The following is a 27,431-nucleotide window of genomic DNA, read 5'->3' on the forward strand; positions in this document are numbered from 1 at the left end:
CACTATAATAAATTTAGTACTGACTATCCATAAGGGTTTTACATTTATGGAGCAAATATGTTTCAAAAGAAAGCAGTCCTCAATATAATAGTGGCTTGGCTGAGGAATTAATATACTTTCCTTAAAAAAAACCCTTCATGTCATACTTTGGCAGTGATTTGTTGTCTTTGTAGAAATGATCCCAAGCACTAACACAGAGAAATGTATATGAGATAGAAACATAGTCTTGTAGGTTCTGCAAATAAATTTCAACAGAGATATTGAATGCAAAACTAAAATTGTGAGTCTCAAATGTGTAATGTCTCTCTCTTGATTTTTTAAGAATAATTTCCTTTTATCACCATGAAACAAGGAAAAATAAATTCTTTCATCTTGATTTAAAATTTTCCAGGATTATTTTATGAGAAAAACGATATGCTCCATTGACTCAATCCAAAATAAAACTGACCAATTAACTCAGCTAATAAAATCATATGATAAAATGTGCTGTCTCAATTGAGCTGTATTTTTGTAAACTAAGTTTATTGGTATAGCATCTAGATGAAAATATAGATGCAAGCAAAAAAGTTTTGAAATGCATATACTGTATAGATGAATTGAATTCAAAAGGAGATGCTTAGAGAAGGAAAGGGGAGGTTATCTTTGCAGTTCTTCTATATACCCTAACCACTCATGGTGACTTGAAATACAGGATCTTCTATGAATCAAAGAAGTACTGTCTTTGATAGAAAGACCTATTTTGACCCATCTGATAGGACTTTGCTAGAGAAAACAGTATCAGCAAAATTCTAAATAGGGCCACAGTTTCCAAACACTGTGGTGTAGCCCCATGGGGTGCGACAGGAAACTCACAGTGATGCCACAGAATATTTCACTGCTTAATAAACAGAATTGTTAATGAGTTTGCTGCAGCTTCCCAGAGCACTAGAGTGCATAGTTTGGGAACTGCTGGGGGCACCCTGAAAAATTGCTAAGACACTTAAGGGTGCTGTGAACCAAGAAAGTTTGGGAACTTCTGAAATAATAGTATAATACCATTTCTACCTATACATTTTGCATTTATTTAAGTAAAGCATTGGTATTTATTACATCTATATCCTTAAGATGATACTATTAAAGGATATCAATTGGAATATCTGTATTTTACTCTGAATGTATTGTTCAAGATTGATTCTAGTTAGGCTCTTGCTGATTAGAAAAAAATTCAGCTCTATTACCTGCAATTCAAACACTGTTCCTTTTGGGGGAAATGAGAGAAGTACAAAGTTTAATGTGCTTTATCACATTATTTGTGGCCTAGCATTCAAAATAGGGAATTAAGATGTGGAATGGAAATGTAACTACTCACCTGCTCCTCAGCCTTCGCTTTCCCCTCATAGCCGACAACATATTGCAGGAAACATTTTGTAAGGCAAGCGCTGTTCTCTTACTCACTTTTTTTAAAAAAATCACTCTTTCTGCCTGTGTTCACATGTTTCTAATGTAACTATTAAAATGTAGCCTGAAGACAGCAATAAAAAGCCTGGGATGCCTTTGTGCTGCTGTGTCTTGATCAAAGTCAATGTGTGTAATCTTGTTAAAGCTGCCCTTCCCTCCTCCTTTTCTTTATGAATGTGATGGTGTACAGCATATGCACCATATTGCTTTCTTGTAATTAAAGTATCTCCTTTTATTTTGGATACAGAAAAGACGCTTGTAGTTTGTTCTTAACACAAATGAGGAACAGTGGGCAGAGGCAGAGTGGGTTGATTTAAAAATGGTCATATATTACCTTGCTCCGGAAATCGATTTTCCTCTTGGTTAGGAAAATGTACAATCCTATTTGTACATGTGAAAAAATGTGCTCTAGAAGGGCAGCGTATTTCCTTTGTTGTGCAGTAATTTGTTGCACTTGGTAAAAGTTAAAGGGGGAAAAGAGACTGGAGTAGTGAGCTTGGCACGCTTGAACACTTCTGGACATCTGCCATTCTTTCACTGTTAGGGAAAATTTAACTTTCATCTTTTAGTTTTATATGACTAGCTAAATGTTTGCTTGGACGACAGTGTAGCATAGTAAAGAAAGTAGAAAGCAAAGTGGACATGACATTCACAAAAATAGGATAGGGCTCCCAAAATTTAAGTTACTGTTGGGAAACAAACACAAGGTATTCACTAACGCATGCTAATTTCAAGCATTTGTTATCCTTTGTTTTTGTCTGATAGGAATTACTATGGTATCCTTGGTTCTGGATGGGGGTTTGATTTTCTGGCATCAGATGTTAAATGCATGAAGTAACTTCCTTTAAGTATCAATTTACTTCAACAAGTACAATAATATCTAGCTGTGTTACTTTTCCTTTTCTCCATTGTGGGTGGAGACAGCAGCCAGGATGGGTGTGGTCATCTGTTAGGCCGATAGACTGAGCCCATCAAATTTGCTAAGTCCCGCCCTTGTTACCGGGCAAACCCAGCTTTTGGCTCAGTCTGTCAGCCTAGACAGGCGTGTGGGACTGATCCTCTTGATCAATTTCTCCTTTCCTGACTGCTTTCTCAGCTTTTCCTAACTACCTTTCTGGTTTGACTTGGACTGTTTATTGGATATTCTTTGGACTTCGATTTCAACTTGGCAGTAAGCAATTCCCTCAGTAACTGGCTTTGCTGACTACTTGGGGGGGGGGAGACTCCTCTGCGCCCCTTCCCTTGCGTTGGGGGGACCCCTGGGAGCATTGTGGAGTGATTGCGCTCCCCTTTTACCTCCACAGCTGGCCGTTTCGGGGCTTAGGGGCATTCCTAGGGTCTGTGGAGCTTCGCGCCCCCTTTTCAAACCTCCCGGCGGCCATTTTGGTTTTTAAAAAAGCTCCGTTTTTTTCCTGTTCGCCGTTTGCCTCATTGTCAGCACTTTCGGCTGCTTCGTGGAGTTTAACTCTCCCAACAGCGTTGAGGGAAGCTCACAGACCTTCCCTGTGACCACTGCTGCCCTTAGTGGCCGATCCTACAGCGCAGTCCCTCCTAACGGCGCAAATCAGCTGGTGGAGCCCATCGGCTTAGGCGCCTCTCCCCACAGCGCTGCTCGAGCGGCTGGAAAGGTTTTTTGGCGCGAAAGTTGGTTGAGGTCCTAAACGGAGCTGCGCGCCATTCCCTGCGGCCATAGGGGCCCTTACTGACCTAAGGGGAGTATTCCTTGCTGGTGGAGCTTTGCGCCCCCCCCTCTCCCTTCTAATCCTCCATTTGGTTTCTGGACTGCTTGTGCCTGGGCTAAGGGAACTCTCTTGAGTGGGGTCTCGCGCCCCCCCTCCCCCCCGCCTGCCTTGTTCCTCCATTATATGTGGAGTGTCTGCGCTCCCTTTTGTGATAACGGGTGCTGAGCCTCATTCACTGTTGGTGCCACCTTGTGCCTAGTTTGGGTCAACTACTGACAGTTTTTCCCTCACTGTCATCATGCCTAAAGCTTCCCATAAATCCAAGCACTGTCACAAGGCCAGGAGCTCTGATAGTCCTCATCATCATCATGGAGGCTCTCCTGCTACTAAAGAAGTCCCCTCTGGATCTTCTTCCAGACTAGGCCCTTCTGGCCTTTCTCAGCCGATCAGCAAGACACCCTCTCAATTGCTGCCTTCCCGTGCGGAGGCTCGCAGGGACAGGGTCCTGAAGAAAATTTGCGCCAAGGCCAGCGGCGCTCAGTCAGTAGGCAAGGAGGCTCCTTCGACCTCAACCCAACCCCCTATGGATGCTGATTCCGCATCTCAAGGGGATCGTCTTTCCCTTCAGGACTGTCCTGCGGTTACTGCAGCGACGGATCTGTGGGGCTCGGCTGCACCTACGACCTCTGTTCCTCCTCCGGAAACATCCCCAGTTCAACCTGCTAGTGAGGCCGTTCCAACTGGGACACAACATCACACCTTCCCATCCACGGAACAGATACAACAGATGATCGCTGCAGCAGTCCAACAGTCGTTGGCCTCACATTTTCAGTCCGCCGGGAGACCGGCTTCGGTGCGTTCCGTAGTCTCCCATTCTCGAGGGGATGGGGATCTGGATGATGCTTTGTCCATCGACGCCCCTGACTCACCCATGTGTTCTATGGCCAGCAGATCTCCCTCGCATGCGGCTGATGACCCTCATGACCTGGAGCTCTCGGAGGATGATGACCTGCCTCCTGAACAACCCGCCTTTACGGGTATTTTTCCCCAGGCCTTGTTCAAATCCCTGCTGCATAAGGCCATTGCTACGGCGCAGCTTAGCTCCCCTTCGCCGCTACCGGCTTCGGATTCTGCATCTAGGGGGCATTTAAGCCCTCTCTTCGCCGAACCAGCTAGGACCGTGGATACCATTTCTACTCCTCCTTTGTTTCTCGATGTTATCAAGAAGCAATGGTCTTCACCGGGCTCTGCTCCAACGCCTACGGCTGCGGATCGACGAAACTTCAGTATCGCTCCGGATCTAGATTCTCTTCTTCAGGTCCCGTCTGTGGACGCTCCCGTGGCGGCCCTCTTACCTCACTCAGCGGTTCCCGGTGACCCCGAGGAAGGCCTTCGTCCGGAGGAGCGCCGGGCGGAACACGTACTTCAACGAGCTCACCAAGGTGCTTCATGGGCCATCCGAGCAGCTTCTACTGCCTCCTTTTTTAATCGGACGACTCTCTTATGGCTTCAACATTTACAAGACTCGTTACCTATGGAGGACGTGCGAATACGACAGGATTTACACAAGATTATTGCTGCCACACAGTTTTCGGCAGACGCTACTTTGAACGCCGCTCGTTTTGCGGCCAAGTCTCTAGCGTCTTCGGTTACTGCACGTCGATTAGTTTGGTTGCGCCATTGGCAGGCCGACGCCAGGCATAAATGGCGCCTGGCGTCTGTTCCTTTCGCGGGCTCCAAGCTTTTCGGGGATTCTTTGGACCCCTTCCTTTCCGAGACAAAGGACAAGAAGAAATTCCTGCCGGTTGTCTTTCGCAGGGGGGATTCCAGGTTCCGCCCTTACACTCCTCGCCCCCAATCTCACCCGTATGACGGCTCTTCTTTCTCCCCTTCCCTTCCTAGGTCACAGGGGAATTTCCAACCTAGACAACGGGGCGGTCAAGACAGACCTTCCAGAGGTAGGACCTTTGCGACCAAACGGCCCTTTCGAGGGGGAGGAGGTCGTTTCTCCGGTCGCCGTCGCTAAGTGCATCCCGGACCCTCCCATAGGGGGCAGATTGGCTCTCTTCGCCCCTGTTTGGGAGGGCTCCACATCGGATAAATGGGTCCTGGCCACCTTAAGATCTGGGTTGGCCATTGAATTCCTTTCCCCTCCTCCGAGGTCCTTTGTACGCTGTCCGCTTTCTAATGACTTCCAGAAACGATCCCTTATGGATTCGGCGGTTAAGCACCTTCTTTCTATCAGGGCTATTCAGCCGGTGCCCGTGAGTGAATGCGGCACGGGATTTTACTCCCGTGTCTTCCTCGTTCCCAAGTCCTCGGGGGGGTGGAGACCCATTCTGGACCTTAAGCGTCTCAACCGGTATGTCTTATACCGGAAGTTTAAAATGCACTCCCTAAAATCTATCCTAGACGGTGTCAGGAGGGGCGATCTCCTCTCTTCTATAGACCTCACTGAGGCCTACCTCCACATCCCCATCCGTCCCTCCCACAGGAAGTTTTTTCGGTTCTGTTACGGGGGGCGCCATTTTCAGTATCGGGCCATGCCCTTTGGCCTTTCCTCGGCTCCCCGTACCTTTACCAAGGTACTAGCTGCCCTGGCAGCTTCCCTTAGGGCTAAGTCTATTCGTCTGCAATGCTATCTAGACGATATTCTGATTTTGTCTTCTACTCCCCAACAAGCTGCCTCCGATCTCCAATTCACCCTCCATGCCCTCGCTGCCCATGGGTTTTCAGTTAATTTGGAGAAAAGCCAGTTAGTTCCTTCTACTAATCTGGTTCACTTGGGGGCCCTGATAGATTCCGTTGAGGGGAGAGTTTTCCTTTCGCGCGAGAGACAGGAGAGTTTAAGATCCCTTGTCTCCAGAGTTGAACGAGCTGCATCCTCCTCTCCCTTGATTCTGTCACAACTCCTGGGCAAGATGATTTCGGCCATTTCAATAGTTCCTTGGGCCCAGTTGCACTCGAGGGAACTTCAGTGGTTCCTGTTGCCTCTGCAGAAAGCGGGTAGAGGTACCTCTCCCGTGAAGGTTTCTGTCCCTAGGAAGGTAATTAGGTCCTTACGGTGGTGGCGGTCTCCGGCACTTTCTCGAGGTTGTTTTTTCTTTGATCCGCAGAGATTGGTGGTGACAACGGACGCCAGTCTCCAGGGCTGGGGTGCTCATTGTCGGGGCCACCTGGCTCAAGGTGTCTGGACTGCCGTCGAATCCCATCGCTCCATCAACTGGTTGGAACTACGTGCGGTCTACCTGGCACTTCGGGCCTTTCATCATCTTGTCTCCAACTCCCACGTTCTGGTCCTCACGGACAATATCACCGCAAAGGCCCATGTCAACCGTCAGGGAGGCACTCGGTCTCTCTCTCTGATGTCGGAAGCATTACGGTTGGGTCTCTGGTCGGAAATCCATCTGGCTTCGTTGCGGGCAGAACACATCTCCGGTGTCACCAATCTGCAAGCCGACTGGCTCAGCCGTCAGCGGCTGGACCATGCGGAGTGGCGTCTCAGTCCTCGGCTCTTCCATCAGATCACGATGCATTTCGGGATGCCGGTGATCGACCTTTTTGCCTCGTCGGTCAATGCTCAGCTACCGCGGTTCATCTCACGATTCCCGTCGGCTCAGGCAGAGGCCGTCGATGCTCTCCGCTGCCTGTGGCCCCCAGGGCTCCTATACGCCTTTCCTCCAGTTTCTCTGCTTCCCCGGGTAGTTCGCAAGTTGTTGATGGAACAGGCGGAGGTCATTCTGGTGGCTCCACATTGGCCACGCAGACCTTGGTTTGCGGACCTCGTGTCTTTGTCGATAGACCAACCTTGGCAACTGCCTCAACCGCAGGACGCTCTAACCCAAGGGACCTTAACGCACCCAGACCTGCAGTGGCTCCGTCTGACCGCTTGGCGATTGAGCGGCATGCGCTTGGGAAGGTCAACGTTCCTGCAGACGTGATTTCCATTATTCAAGCGTCGCGAAGGCCGTCCACAGACCGGATTTATTCGGCCACTTGGAAGTCATTCTGTGCCTGGTGTGATCAGGCAGGGGTTTGCCCTCTCCAGGCTTCCATCGTAAATATTCTTGTCTTCTTAACAGAAGGTCTTCACAAAGGACTGTCCCCCAACACATTGCGGAGACAAGTGGCGGCAATTTCATCGGTCCTTACTGTTGGGTCTTTATCGTCTTTGTCACAACACCCTTTAATCCGCCGATTTCTGCGAGGGGCTACAAACCTTTCCCCTCCTGTGTTGCACAGATATCCAACTTGGGACCTTTCGGTCGTTCTAAATTCCCTTACGTCAGCTCCATACGAGCCTTTACGCACGACGAGCCTTCGCCTTTTGACGTGCAAAGTCGCCTTTTTGGTTGCAATCACCTCAGCCCGACGCATTTCTGAATTAGCCGCTCTTTCAATTCGGGAGGACCTGTGTGTGTTCCATGCCGACCGTGTGGTTCTCCGCTTGGACCCAACCTTTGTACCCAAAGTGAATACCACCTTCCATCGTATGCAGGAACTTATCCTGCCCAACTTTTGTCCTCATCCAAACCACGGACTTGAACGAAGGTGGCACTCTTTGGATGTCCGACGGGCCCTACGGATCTATATTAAGCGGACGGCGGATTTCCGAAAAGCGGAGGCCCTATTTGTCTCTTTCTTACCAGTGTCCTTGGGTTCCAAGGTGTCTTCATCGACCATTGGCCGGTGGATCCGGCAGACGATATCCAAAGCATACGAGTTACGATCTCTCCCGAGACCATCTCGAGTGACGGCACATTCTACCCGCAGCGCTGCGACATCGGCAGCCTGGGCTACTCAGGCCTCATTGCTCGAAATATGCAGAGCGGCTACATGGACATCGCCTTCTCCATTCATTCAACACTATAAGATTGACAAATTTGCTTCAGCAGATGCCGCCTTTGGTCGTAGAGTATTACAACGAGTTGTCTCTGGGGGGGGTACTTCGGACCAGACTGGTCCCACCCAACTGTAGGGACGTGGATCTTTGGCATGTCCCATCCTGGCTGCTGTCTCCACCCACAATGGAGAAGGGGCGTTGGTCTTACCTGAGACGCACCTTCTCGTTGGGTGGAGACAGCAGCCAGACCCTCCCTCTCTTTCGCCAGTCTGGCCCCTTTTTGGGTTTCTTACCTGTCTCCTTTTTCTCTACCATGTTCTTGGTGTCCCACACGCCGAGCCTGTCTTCTTGTCCTCGCCAAAAGCTGGGTTTGCCCGGTAACAAGGGCGGGACTTAGCAAATTTGATGGGCTCAGTCTATCGGCCTAACAGATGACCACACCCATCCTGGCTGCTGTCTCCACCCAACGAGAAGGTGCGTCTCAGGTAAGACCAACGCCCCTTCTATAGAATACAACAGATCTGTTATTATTTAGATGGTAATGATAACACACTGATTCAATAATACACTAATCCTGTTGATGATGTTACCTAGTCTGATAATGAAACATTCAGAACAAGAAGATAATACACTGAACCCAATTCTATAATTGTTTACTAGTTATCCCCATTCCCCATAATCAGTTGTATCCTCTATTTCAAAACCAGGATATAAAAGTAATTTGGGACAGAAGTGGCATCAGTATTCCCCGTTTGTAGAAAGTGACATTTGTACAGAAGTTGAAAACTAAGCTTCACCAAATTCCAGCAGACTTCCTGCTTAGGATTTGCATCAACTTTAAAAAAATTATATGTTAGTGATACAGTTCATTCAGCACATGCCCTTAACTTGACATTACAGTTGGCACAAATTCTATATCATGCCACTGCTGTCCATTACTTCAGTAAGAAACCTCCTGAAAATGTAAAATTTGAGCACACAATGAAGTAATTGGATGGTCTTATCTTCCTTAAATTTTTTATATATTTTGTACCATGTTTTCCCAAAAATAAGACCCTGTCTTATATTTTTTTGAATCCTGAAATAAATGCTTGGCCTTATTGCCATGGGCTCAAAAGCCCAATTGGGTTTATTATCAGGGGATATCTTATTTTGGGGGAAACAAGGTAGTTTGGATAATTTTTTTTTAAATTGAGAATTGTAGCATTGTTACAGTGGAAGTATCACCTGCAGATTAATTTGGATGACAATATTAATGAATAAAATGCCCAGATTCTTCAAGAAAAAAGGCTTTGGTCATGGACACGTGAAATGAAAAGGGTTCATTTGAAGCTGCTACAGTGGTGTCTATAGCAAACTGCACAGATATTAATAGATGATATCATCATGGAAATAGTGCTATTAAATTGATATTAAATCAGTTTTTACTAAATGATAATGTCACACATTTCATCAGTTGCCCTCCTAATGCAGAGCAGACATTAACAACTAATAACCAATTCAATACAAAGCATCTTTATTTCCTAATCCTATCAGTCTATCAGTAAAATTCAGAGCCAGGAAGAATCAAAAAATGAAGGCTATTATAATTAAAAATACCTTGCCAATAAAGGAGAATGAAATGTGTTTGAATATTAGTAGCTTCGGTTGGTAATTAGGCTGTTGGTTTGGACAAACAGGAAGAAAGCTATCAAGCAAACTGCATGAACACTTCCTGGCTATCAAAAGATATGACCCACTATCCCTCATGTCAGTCCACAAAGATTCAGAAGGTAACAAATTTGACCTAACCAGGACTACAGTTGTAACCCAGATGAAATCCAGGAGAGAAAGAGAATTCCTTGAAGCCTGGTTTTCCATCAATAAATCAATAATTACACTGACATCGACCCAGTCTACCAATCGCTGAGAACGAAAGAACTGCATCAACCATGATCCCGAAGGTAGCATTTAAAACGAACAAACAGGCACCCCAATACACAGCAACAAAATTAAAAACCCATCGGCTCACAAGAAATCAGACCACATCTCAGTAACAACAGCCAGTCCTGCAAACCTTCAAACAAGCCAAAACCAGACCATGACTCAGAAGCACCCACTCTAATCCTAATCTGCATCGCACAGACAATACTTAACTACAGCCCAGCAACAACAGCCAGCCAATCAAACAGTCTGAAATCAAACCGTGACTCAGAAATATCGGAACAAACAACATTCAGACTAATTTGTATCTCATAAAAAGGTATTTAAAGACCTGTGTTCTGACAGATGAGCATAATTCAAAACACACTGACGATGTCTCCTTGAATGGTGATGAAACATTTGCAACCAAATTGCTAAGCTAGGAGCTCAAACCAGCAGCCTGAATAAAGGAGAATATTTGTAATTTAGGGTTGAAATGAGAGGTCCTTGGTGCTCTCTGAGCTTGGTTGTTTTTTTTTGGGGGGGGGGTTGTTTTGTTTGTTTTTTTTGCAGACATTTCATTATGCAAAGTAGGTAACATCAATAGCACTGATGATGTTACCTAGTTTGGGTAATGAAATGTTTGCAAGAAAACAACCAAGCTCAGAGAGCACCAAGGACCCCTTATAAATACTTTGTTTGATTCTTAAATAGGGTACTGTCTGGAAAGTGATGTTGTTTAAAGAAAATCGTCCATAATTCCAGATACTGAGAACATTATTCTACCTATCTCCTGAAAATATACACTGATTAAGATAAAATACAAAAAAGAAATATCCCAGATGCCCACCTATCATACATATTTTATAATGATATCATATTAAAAAGTTGGCATTTTTATACTCGGTTCCTTTTCTAATAGTTCCTGCCATGGAATTTGGAATTTCCTGCGATGGAATACAGCTGGTCACTTAAACAGCCAATCAAAATTACAACAGACAAAACCCATTTTCGGAATTACAGTGACCACACACACCCCTGTGGACACATGATTGTATTTTGGGCACTTGGCAGCCAATTCATCTTTATGGCCATTTGTAGCATCCTGCCATCATGTGATCACTATTTGTGACGGTTTTTGCCAGTTTCTGGCATTTACTTCTAATTTCCAGGGGGAAATGTACATTGGTGAAAGTGGATTTGTTTAATGACCATCATAAAAATTATTGTAAGTTCGAATCCGGTCATGTGATGCCTCAACTTGCCATGGCAATAACTTACAACTTTTAATTCCAGGCTCCATTACAATCATATGTTGAGGACAACCTGGACACAGTATGCTTTATTTATTTATTTGTTTGTTTGTTTGTTTGTTTGTTTGTTTGTTCAACTTGTATGCCGCCTTTCTCCGAAGACTCAAGGTGGCTTATTAAAACCAACTTGCATTTGCAGTTTGCTTGATCATTCAACCAGTTTTAGAGAGATCCTTTTGGAGTGCTTTACTCTCTTCTTCGGTTTTTAGCTACTTTGAAAAGTATTATCAACCAATCTGACTACCTCATTGCTTTCTTCTCCAAATGGTTTTTGGGCCAAGTGAACTCAAATATTATTAGAAAGTAGAGATGGTGAGCAAATAAAGGCTCCTGAGTGCCTCCTGAGTTATCTCTCCTCTCAGAAGATTGCTATTGACCCATGTGTCACTGCCAAATAAAAGGAAATATTAGGAACAGAGGCAGTGTAACAGTGCAATAAGAATGAGAATCACACGATGAGGCCAATGAGGATTAAGTGAAAAGATGAAGTGAGAGACAGACCTAAATAAAGAAATGAGACAAATCACTAGGGACAGGGAGAGTGTTTTGGTCTTGAGTATAAGTGACGAAGAAGAGAGTTTCAGAGTGGTAATCCTAGAAGAAATTTAGCTTGAGAGTAATAATTCCAAAGATAGAACTAAGTAACTAAGAGGACTGAAGGAGGGCAGGAGCTTTTCTAACAAATTTTATGAAAAGTTACAAGTTTTTGGGAGCAGCAGCATTGACTGGATAGACTAATGTAAGATTTAAATTGGAATAAGGCAGTGGTGAAATCTAAAATTTGTTACTACCGGTTCTGTGGGCATGGCTTGGGGGGGGGTAGTGATGGTGGGCGTGGCCTTTTTTTTTTTTTTTTTACTTTTAAAACCATTTTTTCTACAACCTCTTCAGCGAAGAGGTTGTAAAAAAATGCTTTCAAAAGGCTCTGAGGATCCCAGAACTTACTTTCTTTTAAATGCCTCTGACGATCAGGCAACTCAGCTTGGATCGTCAGAGGCATTTAAAAGAAAGAAAGGGTTTTTTTCTTTTAAATGCCTCTGATGATCCAAGCTGAGCCGTGCGATCATCAGAGGCTTTTTTTAATACTTTTAAAAGCATTTTTTCGGCCGAAGAGGTTGTAGAAAAAATGCTTTTAAAAGTAAAAAAAAAAAGCCTCTGATGATTATGCAGCTCAGCTGGGCATGGAGGGGGGCAGGGATTTTTGCTACCGGTTCTCCGAACCACCCACCTCCATCGCTACCGGATCGGGCGATCTAGTCCAAACCGGGAGCATTTCACCCCTGGAATAAGGTGGAGGAGGAACGGTAGGTAAGATAGATAGGTTAGGTTATGCAGATAAAGCTTACACTTTACATTTATCTTATGAGTCAACAACTGTAATATGTTAGAAACCCATTGTGCTTGTTGAGACCTTCTGAGATTGTGTGAAACCTTTTGAAATATGAGTTCAATAGTTTCTCATTTAATGGTACTGTTAAAGTCCCACTTTTCCAAAACAGTTACTTTGAAATCTACAATGGAATGTCCTGGGAAATTACAATGCACTGATGTTATTTCATCCTTGCTTTGAATTCTAATGTCAAACTTGTATCCACTAATTCTTTTGTGCAAAGCTTGTCCTGTTTGTCCTATGTGGGATCCAGAAGGGTATTGCTTGCTGATGATGGTATACATATCACTTTGGAGGATGAGTATGTGAAGGCAGCTATAATCTTATGTGTATATTTCTTGAGGCATATGATTTGAGGGCAGAATAGACATCTGGGTTTATTGCAGGATCTAATTCTTATGTGGTATCATTGTTCTGCTGTTCCTTCTTACTTATGAGTATATGGATATATGTTGGGTGGTTGTATGCAAGTATGGGCTTGTCACAGAATGCCTGAAAAAGTATAATGTCATTTGTTTCGTATGGACTGTAGCTTAATAATGTGTTTGAGTGGTTTTAGCTGTGAGGTGTGGGTGACAACCAGTTGTATAGATCCTCCCTGGGAATTGATCTGGTTGTATTGATTTGTCTATTGTTTTGGTTGGGTGAATAATTCAGTCTTCTAAATGCTGGGATTCATTTCATCAGTTGAACAACTCTGTCAAGTGATTCAGAATAAATGTGGTCATAGCATAGAAACAGACTAAAATGATTTGGTGATATGTTCTAGGTGGGAACTAGTGGCATGTATGACTTTCTATAGGTTCCCTGTATAAAATAATGTTTATGGGTTCATTGTATGGTTTTATAGTGACATCACTGAAGTAAGATTTTTTTGTAGTTAAGTCTAGGCTGAGGCTGATGGGGGTGAAAGAGTGGAAATTAATGAAGTCATGATAAAATTTAATGATTCAATTTCATGGGTCAAGATGATGAAAATATCAATGAATCTCTAGTGAAAAAAAAGAGCTTTAACTTAAGGGAATGGATCTTCTCTGCTGAGAGTATGAGTTTTGAGGCTAAGTGAGCATCATTTTGAACAAGAAAACAATTGAAATTTTAAAGATTTGTGTTAAAATTCAGATGTTACCTTTACTGCATATTTACAATGAAACTTTTTTCCCCTCATCGTCTTTCTGTGAAATCAAAAATTACACTTCAAAAGAAATCATTTTGTGTTCTAAAGTTCAACTCCCTCTTTATCTTGTATTTGGGACAAGTTATCTTTAATTTCTTCAGTTTGCTTTCCTGTATCTTTTAAAACTACCAACTCTCATAACTGGTTCTAGTTTGTAAATGGGCATTCTTCCATGGTGATCAATTTATGATGGTACTGATAACATTCTTAAAATGTTGAGATTTGCTGATCAATTCAAAAGGATAGAAAATACCTAGTGTTTACCTTCACTTTGATAAACATATTAAATTATGCTGCTACTTAGTTTACTTGAAATCCTTCTTTCCTTGCATCTCTCTTCAATGCATCATGTGCATTTGGGGTGAATAGCATTGCTCATACATTAGGAACATGAAAGTGCTAATTTCAGAATCTTTTAACCAATGTACTTTTTTACAGTTTCATATGTTTAAAACTGTTTTTATCTAATGCACATTTGCTGACCACGTACTTCTCTTGCAGTTGGTGCAGATCAGCTTTTATCTAAATAATCTGCAGTGGCCAACTTTCTTCTTTTCTAGACAACCTATTATTTGCTGTTCATATGTACACTGTGAGCTTATGTACCGGAGACAAATTCCTTGGGTGTCTGATCACACTTATTCTATTCTATTCTATTCTATTCTATTCTATTATTCTATTCTATTCTATTCTATTCTATTCTATTCTATTATTCTATTCTATTCTATTCTATTCTATTCTATTCTATTCTATTCTATTCTATTCTATTCTATTCTATTCTATTCTATTCTATTCTATTCTATTCTATTCTAACCTGGACTGTGAATGTTCAGCTTTCACGTTTTAAAATTTAAAGCAAAATTCCCTGCTCTTTTGTCAAGGCACTGTTCTTCTGATATTGTGTGAGAAGTAATGACTTTAAAAGTGGGCTGTACTCATTATTTTTTGAACTCCCCAAAATGATTAATCAACTTTCAGAATCAATATCTGCCAAATTTTAATTAAGAATGTACGAGGTAAACAAAAAACTTCTCTTAATTATTTCTTTTTGGTGCTGTGTTTTACCCTGGAGCTACATTTTACAGCCATGTTTTATAAAACCTGGAAAACTTAAGTTTATAATGGAAAGCCTGAGGTGGCCTTCACTCAGCATATACTTCTGTTACTCATCAAGACTTTTCCATGGGTCATGATGAAAGGAGTAGAACATTTCTGATTTTTTTTGGGTTACGTTATGTTGTGGTGTGTGTGTGTTTATTCATATATTCATTCATTCATTCATCCATTCAACAGGTGTGGCATATTATTTCACTGTTTTTATTTCAAAATAAATGTTTAGCAATCACAACTGGCTAGTGATCTACATGGGAATTGGAAAGGAAATCTTTTTTCATTGACTCTGTGTCAGTGCATGTGTCTGAGTTGTGTTTCATGTGGAATTGAGAATATTTAAATTTAAAATAGCTCAGCAAGTTTTCAAACGAACAATATATTGCACCAGCCTTTATTCTTGGATATAATTGAGAGGTCTTATACTTCTGTATTCAACACTCTGATACACTATATGGCTCAGAAAGGCTGTCTGTTCTGAGAATGTTATTCACATTAAACTTTTTTTAAAAATCTTGTTTCATTACTCAATCTTGTGTAGTTGCATACAAGCATTTGTATTATTAGTATTGTTAGAATACAATATGTCTTTAAATCATCTAGAGATTTGGCTGTAATAAATTTTTGTGCAAGATAAATTCACCGAATAAACATTTGAGAATGTGTCTTCTATATCTAAATTTAGCTAAGACTTTAAACATTCTTCTAGGAATGCATTCAGAGTGTTAACTTTCCTATACTCCATTCCCAAGTGGAGTATTTCTCTTGTTGTTAGATAGGGAGGCAGAATTTTTTTTTCTTGATTCCCCTTCCCCTTTGCACCATCAGGTATCCCCTTTGTTGGGGATAAACAAAGCTTAGCTGTTGTCCTGTTCTGCCGGTGGAACTCTTCTGTTTATAGAAAAATGACTGCATTAAGATCATAATTCAGATTTTTCACCACATACGTTTGTGTGTGTTCATATTACATATTGTGTATGAGAGAATTACAGAAGATGAGAGTCTGAAGTTCCTAAGACACTGTAAAGGCAAAAATTGTAAAAGGTTCTAAGAGAAATTTCAACTACCAGTCAGATTTTTCTTGGTTTCTAAAAGTACTTGTTCTAATTTGGGTGTTGTTGCCTGGCGTGAAGATATGGTAGAGGATATTTTCTACCAGGAGGAGAAACTTCACTTTTGAAGGTCCCACTTTATCCAAGCCAGTTTTGTCTGTTGGACCCAAAGATGTGACATTTCTACAATGGCTTCAGACAAGCCTATTTGAGACCATTATCTATGCCAGCTGGGAACTCGTATAGATACCACACCCCATTAATTTTGCTGGGGAATATTTGAATATATATTGACAAGAGAGAAATAGGATCATAGGCAGGGAACCAGCCAAGTTAGAGGCTAACTTTAAATTTCACCATGCTGCATTTCAGAGTCCTTTCCAAATTATATTTATTTCTAAAGGATGGGTTGCTATAATTGTTGACTTCATTTTCTCACCTGCTTTCTAGCATACCTACCAATCGGCTGACAACTCAGATATTTTTATCCTAATTCTGAGATTTAAAATTAATCCATCAGATTAATTGACAAATGATTCACCATTGTGAGAAAAAGTATGCCTCACTGAATATTTATCTTTTTTTATCTTTATTTAATCTATGTGGATGTAGTCACAATTTTATCTTCATTCAAACTACATACAAAGCTAAAGGTAATGTTAATTGAACAAAAAAACCTTGGAAATTTGACTTTGCAATTATTTGTTCAACAAAAATTAACAGATATACCATTTTCTTCGGTTGAAAAAGTAAATATATGCTCAGCTCTAATACCTGGTATTGCTGTCTTTGGCAGAAATAACCTCAAGTAAGCATTCTTATAACTGGTCTCTGAATTTGGAGAGAATTTTATATGCTTTTCTCTTATACATAATTTTTTCAGTTGTGCAATGTTTGAGAGATTTCTTGCATGCATAGCATCTCAGAGGGATTTAGTTTTGAGTTGTATAGTATTCATGGAGGTTACCATTTACAGCCTGTTTCCTGTAATGGTTGAATACAGTTTACCATTTCTAACTACTTCCTTTTAGTTCTTGTGTTACGATATGACTGAGGTAGCATCCTTGTGTTTAATAACTCTTCTCTCAATCCTTCGCAGGGTGCCAAGAAGTTGTGCCCTCAGTGCAATACCATCACCTCACCAGGGGACCTCAGGCGCATTTACTTATGAAAAAGATGGCTGCTGAGATGCTTGAACTATGGGGACTAGGGAAAAAGAGTGGCAGCAACACAGACACTTGAAGTTAAAGACTCCAAAAGTGGACTAGAGGCTAAGGGAGCTGCACGATGCCTCTGCTTCCGAACCTGTCACTGGTGCTGCCCACTCCACAAGAAGGCCAAACCAGAATCCTTATTGTGATTCGTTTTTCCTTTTTTACAAACTGCTGTTCCACGTCTGTCCCGTTTCTCCAAGAGTTGGGGTTCCATCGTGGACAACTTGCAAGACCTTTCAGGGAAGCATGAGAAGGTGCTGGATCTTCCACCGCAGGAAATGTCAAAGCCTGTAATCTGCAGCCTCCTTCCCACCCTCTTTTTATTTGTGGTGTTCTAGTGGATTTTTTTAATAAAAGAAAAACTTTTACCTTCACATCCACAAAGGCAGAATGAAGCACATGTAATATAGACTATATGTTTACAATGTTGTGTATAAATGGGATAGACTCCAACGTTACATACTAATGTTTTCCTTTTTATTTTTTCCGGGGGTGGGGGTGGGGTGACTTTTTTTAAAAAAAAGAAGAGAAAAAATAAGCAGAGAACATTAAACCCATATTTTTCTTGGTTCTGCAGAGTTTTTGCATTAAAGTCATTAGTTTAAAAAAAGTATATAAATATATATTATACATATATATAATATAAATGGTTTAATGTTCTGTGGTGTATATTTCCTCATTCAGATATGAAATTAACAATTCGTAGTTTCGGCCATAACTTACATGACTTCTGGGGAAAATAGAATAAAACAGGTTTTCCTTCATTTGTTAAAGTTAAATGGGCTATTTATATAAAATACTTACTTCACTGAAACCCTTTTCCATTTTTTCACTTGGGAAAACATAAATGTGCAAGCTTACCCCATTGCCTGTGAGAAAAGTCATAGCAGGCGTCAGTAGACTTTTCAGGCAATAAACATTCTTATGCAGCCCTCTATGATGGCACAGGCACCAAAATATTTTTTTTAAAAAAACATGTCTGAAATCTTGTAAAGTTTTGGCAATCATATGAAGTTTCAGCCATGTTTTAATTTTTGGGTTCCAGATGTGCCATCTAGGAGTGTTGCAACTGCCTTAGTAACAATGGACATCATTAGTGGTAAACTCTGATAGACACTTACACGAAGCAGAAAACAGTGGTCTTTGTCTATTACAGATGGAATTGTTAGCGTAGCTGTGTTCAGGCCAATTAGTCTTGTGAAAGCTAAAGCTATCTTTTGTCCAAATGTAATTGTATTCGTCAACCTGCAAACTTACAAGAATTAAATTTGAACAGGGCCCCAAAATAAATGCAGAAAAACACGCAATGTTCTATCATACCTCTGGCAGAATCTTTAGCATTCTGCTTTGACATGTTTCCAGGTCCAGCTACTGGCAGTCTGTTCTACTCTGGAATATTTTTCTTAACAGCTGTTTCATTTAATTTTCAGATGTTCATGTTTCATTTTGAAAAGGAAATAGGTATGTGCCAGTTTTGCTTCCTCCTTTTGTCACTTCTGCTTGGACTGTGGTAATGGTGGAATGTAATCTGGGTTTGTTCAAAATTAGATTAATTTAGATTCCATTCATTTCCTCAGCATTCCTTACAGAAACATTTTCTTAGCCCTTTGTTCTGCATTTTGAAAATAACCTGTGAACCACTACCTGCCTTAATTTAAAAAAAACCTTACAGTTTTTGCATGCATCGCCAAACATGCCATTTTGTAGTCCATTCAGGGAACACTTTACAAAGTTGTTATAAATTCTGACAGGAAGTTATCAGCCTGCTTGATGCTGACAGGCAAATAAGCCTATACATCACCATTTAAACTGGGGTTACAGCGTGAAAATTAATGGAACTATGGCCCTGGGTCTACTAAATAACTTTCTCTCTTTTTTTGTTAATTCCATCTTATACTATATTTGTGGATTTAAGCCTCAGAAGGACATGATTGCACTAAAACATCTGGCTAGATTATCATGCTTATTGGGAAAACCTTTGGCATGATACTGATTAGACCACAAGGTTTTTTTCCCAGTCCAGGATTCTTTATTCCTATTGAGCCAAATTGAGTATGCACTGAATGCAAGTTGAAGACATCTGTTGTCAATCAGCCTCTTATGACACAGTTTCATCCCCATATACATAACAATTGTCTTATGGAGAATTATTTTTTATCCTTAGGTAATTCTGAGCTCCAGAATACCCAAAACTATCTGAACCAGTGTGTCTCTGTCAAAAACGTTGTAGCAGCTAAGCAACATATTGAAGGCTGATTTGTAGCTTGTATTAGTTGTTGGAGGTGGGTAGGAAGGTGGGGGGGCAATTGGTTCAAGCAAATATTGATCTGGCATCCTAAAGGTGCGACAGTTTACAAGAGCCATAAAGCATCTAGAATACTATTTGTTTGGGCGCAAGATTCCACAACTGTATAGCACTTATACCTTCCTAAATCTATTGTAATGGGGATGATACCATGTGTCGCTCAAAAACCTGCTTGCCCAATACAATCAAACAGTCTTTGCTGGGACATTAAGTGCACAGTTACTCTTTTCCCCGATCTGTTAAACAATAAACTGAAAAGGTTCGTCCTTGATGTTCCAGCAAGTTGGCACTGGGAATAAAGAGCTTTTTCTGGTCCTGTGGACTAATTCTAAGCCAAATGAATATATGTAAAACCACATATAACTATTAGCATTTATTTTTAAACCTAAATCTGACCCTACATTTTTATTTCTTGAGGAGTAAGGAGAGCAGAGAAACATGTTAAGACAGATGCAAAAAACCTAACTCGTTAATTTCCTTCTCTGGAAAAGGTACATTTTGCAGAACTCTGTAGCTACTCCCTCCTTTCCCTCAATGAGCTTGAAAATAAATGAACTGTCTTTGCCCAAAGATTCCCAGCTGCACAAGGTGGTATTAAAGTTGTGTCAATGATTGTGTGTCGATGTATATTCTATAAAAAGGTACTTGTCATTCCCGTTTGTAAACTACATTGACATTAATTAAATGAATATAAAAGCTTCCAAGTTGTGCTTCCAGTCTTCTACTTGCTTGTTAGTTTTATCTCTTAGTCAGTTTCAAGATCAGGTGCTTCTCTTGGAATTTGTGTGTGGGTTTGTGTCTTGACTTAAAGACACAAGTGTTGATTCCAGGCAACCACCTGGATAAATCCCTCAATTTTCTTGGGAAGGTTTTTCAGAAGTGGTTTGCTATTGCTTGCTTCCTGAGGCTGAGAAAGTGATCAGTGCAAGGACACCCAGCTGGTTTTGTGCCTAAGGTGAGTCTAGAATCAAGTCTTCTGGGTCATAATTTGTTTAACCACTACAACCAACTGGCTCTCCCTCTCGCATATAGTCGCTTTTAAATCATAATCAGTAATTGTACATCCTTGTGAGTCCTTTGTAGCACAATGGATATCAAATGACTATTAGCCCTTTTTCTGCTTTCAATTATTTGCCTTTTTCTATTCTATTTTTAACTATTACAGTTTTTTATGCAGTTTACATGTAACCAATAAACTGTTAGAAAGTCCACTTCATTTTTTCAAAAATCAATTACAATCCTTCTGGTCATTGTAGCCAGCTGCAAAATTACAAAACATACGCCTTACCTATCATTCCTCTGACATATTCCAGAAACAATGTGAAAATTATTCAATTTTGCATAGCAGTTGAATAATATTGTTTTTAATAAACAATAAAACAGGTAATTATAAAGGAAATATGGTTATCTTCATGCCTGCTAGCACAAGTCCTGCAAAACAAGAATTCCTCCAATACTTTTGCTCCAATACTTTCCCTCTTCCAATACTGAGTTGCTCTTTTAAATCTTGTTGTGTATACAAGAAATTTCTAGTTTAACACTAGAATATTACTAAATGAACATAATTTGATTGCAAATGTGGTTCTTCATACTAGTTCTGCAAGGTGGTAAAATTGAAGGCGAGACCCGGCTATACCTGAAATCAGATGAGATCCTGAACCACATAGTAATCTTACCATATTTTAACTAGCAGAAGCCCAACCACTGTGATTATTTACTTAACTCCATGTGTTGTACAATCCAGAAAATTAGATTAATTGTAAGTAAACATATTGTGTATATGTTTAAATATACACAATATTTATATATTTTATATATAAAAAATAATTTCATCAGTAGCTTCTTACTAGAAGTGATGCTGACAAGCAAAGTCAACAGGGAGCTCATCAGGAAGTTGTGATCAAAAGAGACCTTCAGTGATCTACAAGGTCCTCATTTATGGCAACCATTTATGGCAGCCATTGCTGAGCAATGCTGTCATGGGACATTGCATTCTATTACTGGATCGCTTAGTGACAGAGTTCCCATCCCAATTGCCATTAAAGCCAAAGGATTACCTGTATGATTCTATATTTCTATATCCCTCTCCCTCCAATGCAAGCAGAATTCCATTAAGTAATTCATTAGATTCAACCCTTGTTCTGTTCTTGATAACAAAAGGGGACAAAGGGGACAATGATCTAGGAGAAAAATATGAAAAAACACAATTATAATAGACAATTTCAAATGTTTGACAGACTTTCATAATATGTTTTTTTCTTCAAAGAACAGAATGCAAACCAATATTTTGGAATTAGAAGACAAGCAATTTTACAAAGCATTGGGAATATCTGACAATGTCCGTGTCTATGGAACACAGCTGAATGCCCAGTCCATTCCCCTAGAAGACTAACCTATTCCGCCAATTGCATTGCACGATTGCTGATGACACATATTAACAACCATTTTCTATGATCTTACAGGTACTGGAAAGGAAGCTGGATAACTATAATATTATCCCATTTTTCGTTTTGAAATAAAAAGAAAAGAGACTGCGGTGATATGAAAAGAGCACCACTATGAACTGAAGTGGAGGCGTAGCCATTTCTTTTCAAGGACTGGCCCATGTCACAAGATGACAAAAAATAGTGCCTAGAGAAACTTTCTTTTTGTTGGAGTGCTCAAGGATCTCTTCCATATCTTGAAAGCATAACACCCTTAACCATAGGTTTAAATAATTTAGTCTGAAATATCCTGGAGTTATTTTGAGGTAAACTAACTCTCTTTGGGCTAGTTGACTGGGTTTTCATTGACAAAAGCTCCTGTGAAAATGTTAAGACCCCTTAATAGATCAAACGGTTTGCTGACCAAATTGTTGGTTTGTACTGGATTTTCTGCTTGGGCTAAATGGATCTCCTACTTGTGCTAAAAGTTGGACTATATTACCTTAAGATCCACACAAATTCTGTGTTCTAGTTTTAATACAAATTAGTATAGAAAATACTATAAAAGCAATGGCAATATGTGATAAAAAAGATGCAGCATTTGTATTCATATCATTCCCTTTTAGGTTTTCCCTTTTTCTTTTCAAACTTCATTCATTGTTTTAATTTGTTCTTTATTCAGTGGGTGGTTTTATTTGCAGATAATCATAAACCATACAATATGTGCGTGGTGGAAAAAAACAATATATAGAATATGATACTGCATAAATGTTAATCACTATTGATCAAGAATGGGCAGAAAGCAGTTGATCTCTTTGGATGATTTGTTTTGGTTTCACAAAGTTTTCTACCAGTAGTAGCACCAAAATTACTTTCCAACCATAACTTTCATTGATAAATGATTTTTTAATGCGAAAGAACTGTAAATTCATTTAATTCTGGTATTCGTATTCCTGGGTTCAATATCCTAAATGTATTTCTTTTGCACCATATTTTGCATGGTGGATCTTAGGAGATATAATGAAAAGCAGGCAGGTATTGCAATTCTGAATTCAGCCTATTATTGTAGTACATGGCTTACCTGGAACAGTTTGGATTGATCAAGAAATAAATATTGGGTTGACTGAATAGTTCAATGGAAACATTGACCCAGTATACAGCAGCTGAGAAACATGCAAATCCATTTCTAGGATCATTAGGAAATAGATTGAAAATAAAACAGTCAATAAACCTTTTGCACACTTTGTATACCTTAGTCACACTTTGAATACTGTGTTTGGTTCTGGTTGTTGTATCTCAAAAACAAAACAAAAAAACCCTACAAAGATCAGCCATCAGTGTCAGAAGAATTGCCCTTGAGTGGTAAACTAACATTAAGCTTTTTAAAAATATGAATAAGACAAAATAGGTATATATAGACTTATCCACCATGTGGATAGTAAAGGGATGTATGTGTGTGTGTATGTCCCCTAGAGCTCCCATAGAGTGCTGAATGGTAGAGAATTAGGGAGAAATGGAGAGGCCATTACACTGTTAATCTACAAATTAACCGCTACAAATTCCAGTGGTTGCAATTTTAATAGTTCTGAGAAGAAATGCGTAATTTCTCAAATATGGAAAGAGATTTCCATTGGATCTTTCACAAATGGATCTTTCTATCTACATATAATTACTTCTCAGCCTTTTGACTAAAAATCATGTGTAGTTATTTTTATGTATTTGTGTATAATGATCAGTATGGCTATCATAGACCAGTATGGTAACTTTAATGCTAAAATGATTTTTTTAAATATTTAAAATACCCTCATTCCTGACATGTGTGATCTATGGTAGACTTCATTTCCTCACAAAAAGCCCTGCCTCAGAAGGCCTTTGTGCTTTGCTATCAGGAACTATAGTAGGGATAGGGACAGGGGTGAAATCCAGCAGGTTCTGACAGTTTCTGGAGAACTGGTAGTGGAAATTTTGAGTAGTTCGGAGAACCGGCAAATGCCACCTCTGGCTGGCCCCAGAGTGGGGTGGGAATGGAAATTTTGCAGAATCCTTCCCCTGGAGTGGGGTGGGAATGGAGATTTTGCAGTATCCTTCCCCTGGAGTGGGGTAGGAATGGAGATCTTTCAGTGTCCTTCTCCTGCTACGCCCACCAAGCCATGCCCACAGAACCGGTAGTAAAAAAATTTGGATTTCACCACTGGATAGAGAATCCTCAAAGTTTCTCACTGTGTAGTCTAAACGTATATATAAGTATTTTTAATAAGTAAGAAAGTGACCAGGGAATAGATGTTCATAGTATATATCAAACTATATTTGTGTTTTGTTTTAAACCCATCTCTTATACTTTACCTGCAACTAAAAACTGGAAATCCTAGTTTAATATTGGGGATTGTTGTTAATCAGAACTGGACTGAAGTTGGGCATTCTTTCTATAAACCCAGTTCGAACTCTCCCCTTCTTAAGTAGCTCCCAGATGAGAATTTAGAAAGAAAACAACAAAGTCAATTTAATTAAACTTAATCCACATTGTGCTAATATACAACAGGAAATTCCCAGGAACAATTTTGACCACTGATTTAAGATCACAGGTGTAGTCACTTTACTTTTGGTTGGAGACAGCTGACCTGTAAAATTCAGACCCAGTAATCGAATTTATATAGCCTTCCATCTAGAACATTAGAAGGTGTCAAAAGTGTAAACATATACTTTTTCTATGCTTATATCCAATACCCTGTTTCCCCAAAAATAAGACATCCCCTGATAATAAGCCCAATCGGGCTTTTGAGCACATGCGCTGAAATAAGCCTCCCCCCGAAAATAAGCCCTCCCTGAAAATATTTAAACGCAGAGCTGGAAATCGGGTAAGATGGCAAGAGGAGCCCCATCTTGCTCCATGCGCCCCAAAATAATAAGACCTCCCAAAAATAAGGCCAAGCGCTTATTTCGAGGTTCAAAAAAATATAAGACAGAGTCTTATTTTTGGGAAAACATGGTAAAAAAACATGTCCTTGTTCAGAACGTCCATGTCTCAACATTCGGGTGCCCAGGGAGCTCTACATACCTTTCCATTCAGGAGAAAACTAATTGTCAGGTCTCCTTCTGGCTCATGAAAAAAAATCTTCTCCCCAGCCAGCTGATCCATCAACAAAAAGAGAGCAGCTGGCTGGTTTTTCTCCTGCTTATAGTAGATGAAACCACCAGTCGAAGAAAAGAGCAGCAAAACCTTCTGATGTCAGGGTTCCTGACATCTGATGGCTTCCAGGTCTGACATCTGACTTCCTTGTTTCTTCTTGTAACCTTATTTGAATTATATGCGGAGGTACATTCTACATATTCAGCAAATAACCCTTTCCAAAGCTTACATGACTAAGGGAATTTAACTCAGATTATAAACTATTTCCCAGTGCAATTCTGCTTTTATGGAGGACACATTGCTGTTTACTGATAACAGACTAAGCTAGTATTCTTTATTTCAGGACAAGTAACAAAAGTTACTTGTCCTGAAAAGTTTTATCAGGGAAACATAGCCTACCAAAAAATGAAAATGTGATCAGAACTCTTCAAAAGGTGGATGTTCACAGATATTTAATTTAGTGGGTGTGATATTAGGGCATCAGAGAGTAATAATTTTTTATAAATAAATTGTATTTATATAACTAACAGCACATGACAAAAGATAGTGGCTAGATCTGTGTGTTACACCAAGCCATAGTTTTTGTAATTAGGATCTATGTCATAAACATTGTGGCCTGGTTCACACTAAATATAAAGAATTGCTAAAAACCAGAAGTCACACACTATGACAAATCAAAAACAAAAAACTATCAAGAGTGAGGAGATTCTGCTTGACTTTTATCCTAGCTCCTCAGGTATATTTCTTAGCGTGGAAGCATAATCAGAAATTTGCTTATAACTAAAACCCAGGGCGCTGCCATAAATAACTAAGTTGGCCAAGGTCAGTTAATGTAACTATTTTTGTATCTGTTCTGAGTTTTGTGACTCCCTCAAGCCACAAAAAGTGATGGTGAGGGGAGAATTTTCTGATTTATGGGGCAGAGCAAGAGAAATCTTGGCAGTGACTCTCCCATAAAGCATATAATAATTTCCCAGCACACACTAAATTTGAGCGACCACAGAAGACGTCATCGTAACCACTGGACAAATAGCTCCAAGCAAGACAAGTTAGCGAAGATAGAGATCAGCTGTCCTCTAGGTCAAATAAGCTTCACTTCAGCTGGATGGACTAATAGTTTGCTTTTATGTCTTCCGGTTTTAAGACGGTTATCAACAATGGGCAGCTTTTGGGTTCTCTGTGTTCACTTACATAGTTCTGAAATATGCTCATATTTCATTTTGCATGCTCACTGCAAAATGTCAGCTAGAAGTCAGATAGTTTATTTTATGTTCCTTCAAAAAACATATCTAGAATTGGTTTAGTGGAAATCAAAAGAAAGCAAAATTTGGATACTCAAAAGTGTAATCTGTTTAACAATATACTAGGCTTGCCTTAGCAGGTAGCTTGGTCACTTTCACTGAAGGAATTTAGGCACCTTATGTCAAGGATATCGTAATGGCAATGGGGGTATGCTTGGACTTGACAAAGATCCTTTCTATTTCTATGAAACCTTAAAAGCAGCATTTGTGGAGTGGGATATGGGCTTTCTGAACTGATAAAAAGTAAGGGATGAGCAGAATTTTAGATCAAGAGTTGTGAGTAGATTGAATCAAGGAGAATGGAGCTTTGTACAGCAAATGCCTAGAAAAAAAGCTTTATCTTTCCCCTAAAAGGTGCAGGAAGTCACAAAGGCCTCAAAAAAAATTTCAGTCTGCCTATGGGATATCATCAACCAGCCAGATAAGCAAATGCAAAAGATCCTGTTCTTTCATCAGTTGCTCTGAAGAGAACTTTTGAAAGGATAAAAGATACAGCTGATGTACACCTGTTAAATGCCCTTTTCCATGCAAAGTATTAATGACAGAAGAACCATTGAACTGCTCTGCATGTGTTCAGTTTGAACAAGTACCACTCCTGCATGGGGACTGTGCTGTAGGACACACAGTACGTCTTTTATTCAATTCTCAACATAAGCACAGTGAAAGCTCGCACCCTGAATATGAACGCAAGATAGAAATACATTTTCTACACAGAAGCTAAAATAGCAAGTAATACTTGGTGCAAATTCGCAACAAATAATTGTTTTAAATAAGGGCACTTGATAAAGGTCGTTTTTCCTATTTAGGTGGGTGCCGGGATGGACAGTATACAACAGGGGTCTCAAACCCAAACGAATATGGGGGGGGCACATTTCATAAAATGTGCTAATCAGTGAGTCACATTTATACAAATGCAAAAATTCAATAAATATTAATATTGTTGATAAGCGATTAACTGTAATTTCAATTAAAATAACTGCATAATTAATAATAACTTAAAAATTGAAACAATATTGATGGTCAATAAAAGGAAAAATATATTGCCTACTGTAAAATAGTAAAATATTATATTGCTGTGTGTATCTGCAGTGAACAAAAATGGAAATGCACTTTATTTTCCCCTGACTGAAAGCCCAATCTGTCTGTTATTGCAAT

At 40.2% G+C, this 27,431-nt stretch overlaps 2 protein-coding genes across 6 annotated transcripts in view; both read left to right on the forward strand.

The window, feature by feature from the left end:
* Positions 1–20,129, forward strand: part of RNF220 (ring finger protein 220) — a 382,422-nt gene extending 362,293 nt beyond the window's left edge. For all 5 annotated transcript variants that reach the window (XM_034414914.2, XM_034414912.3, XM_034414911.3 and 2 more), the window contains one exon: positions 17,006–20,129. In XM_034414914.2, coding sequence (XP_034270805.1) covers positions 17,006–17,077 — 72 coding nt within the window. In that variant the 3' untranslated portion in view covers positions 17,078–20,129. The remainder of the gene's footprint in view (positions 1–17,005) is intronic.
* On the forward strand, positions 3,418–5,177 carry LOC148114596 (uncharacterized). The gene has a single exon (XM_087888807.1). The coding sequence runs from the start codon at positions 3,418–3,420 to the stop codon at positions 5,143–5,145; it is 1,728 nt and encodes a 575-aa protein (XP_087744933.1). The 3' UTR covers positions 5,146–5,177.
* Positions 20,130–27,431: the final 7,302 nt, after the last annotated feature.

Source organism: Pantherophis guttatus, chromosome 3 (assembly GCF_059756535.1).
Source record: "Pantherophis guttatus breed Tessera chromosome 3, ASM5975653v1, whole genome shotgun sequence".
In the NCBI taxonomy this organism is placed as follows: Eukaryota; Metazoa; Chordata; class Lepidosauria; order Squamata; family Colubridae; genus Pantherophis; species Pantherophis guttatus.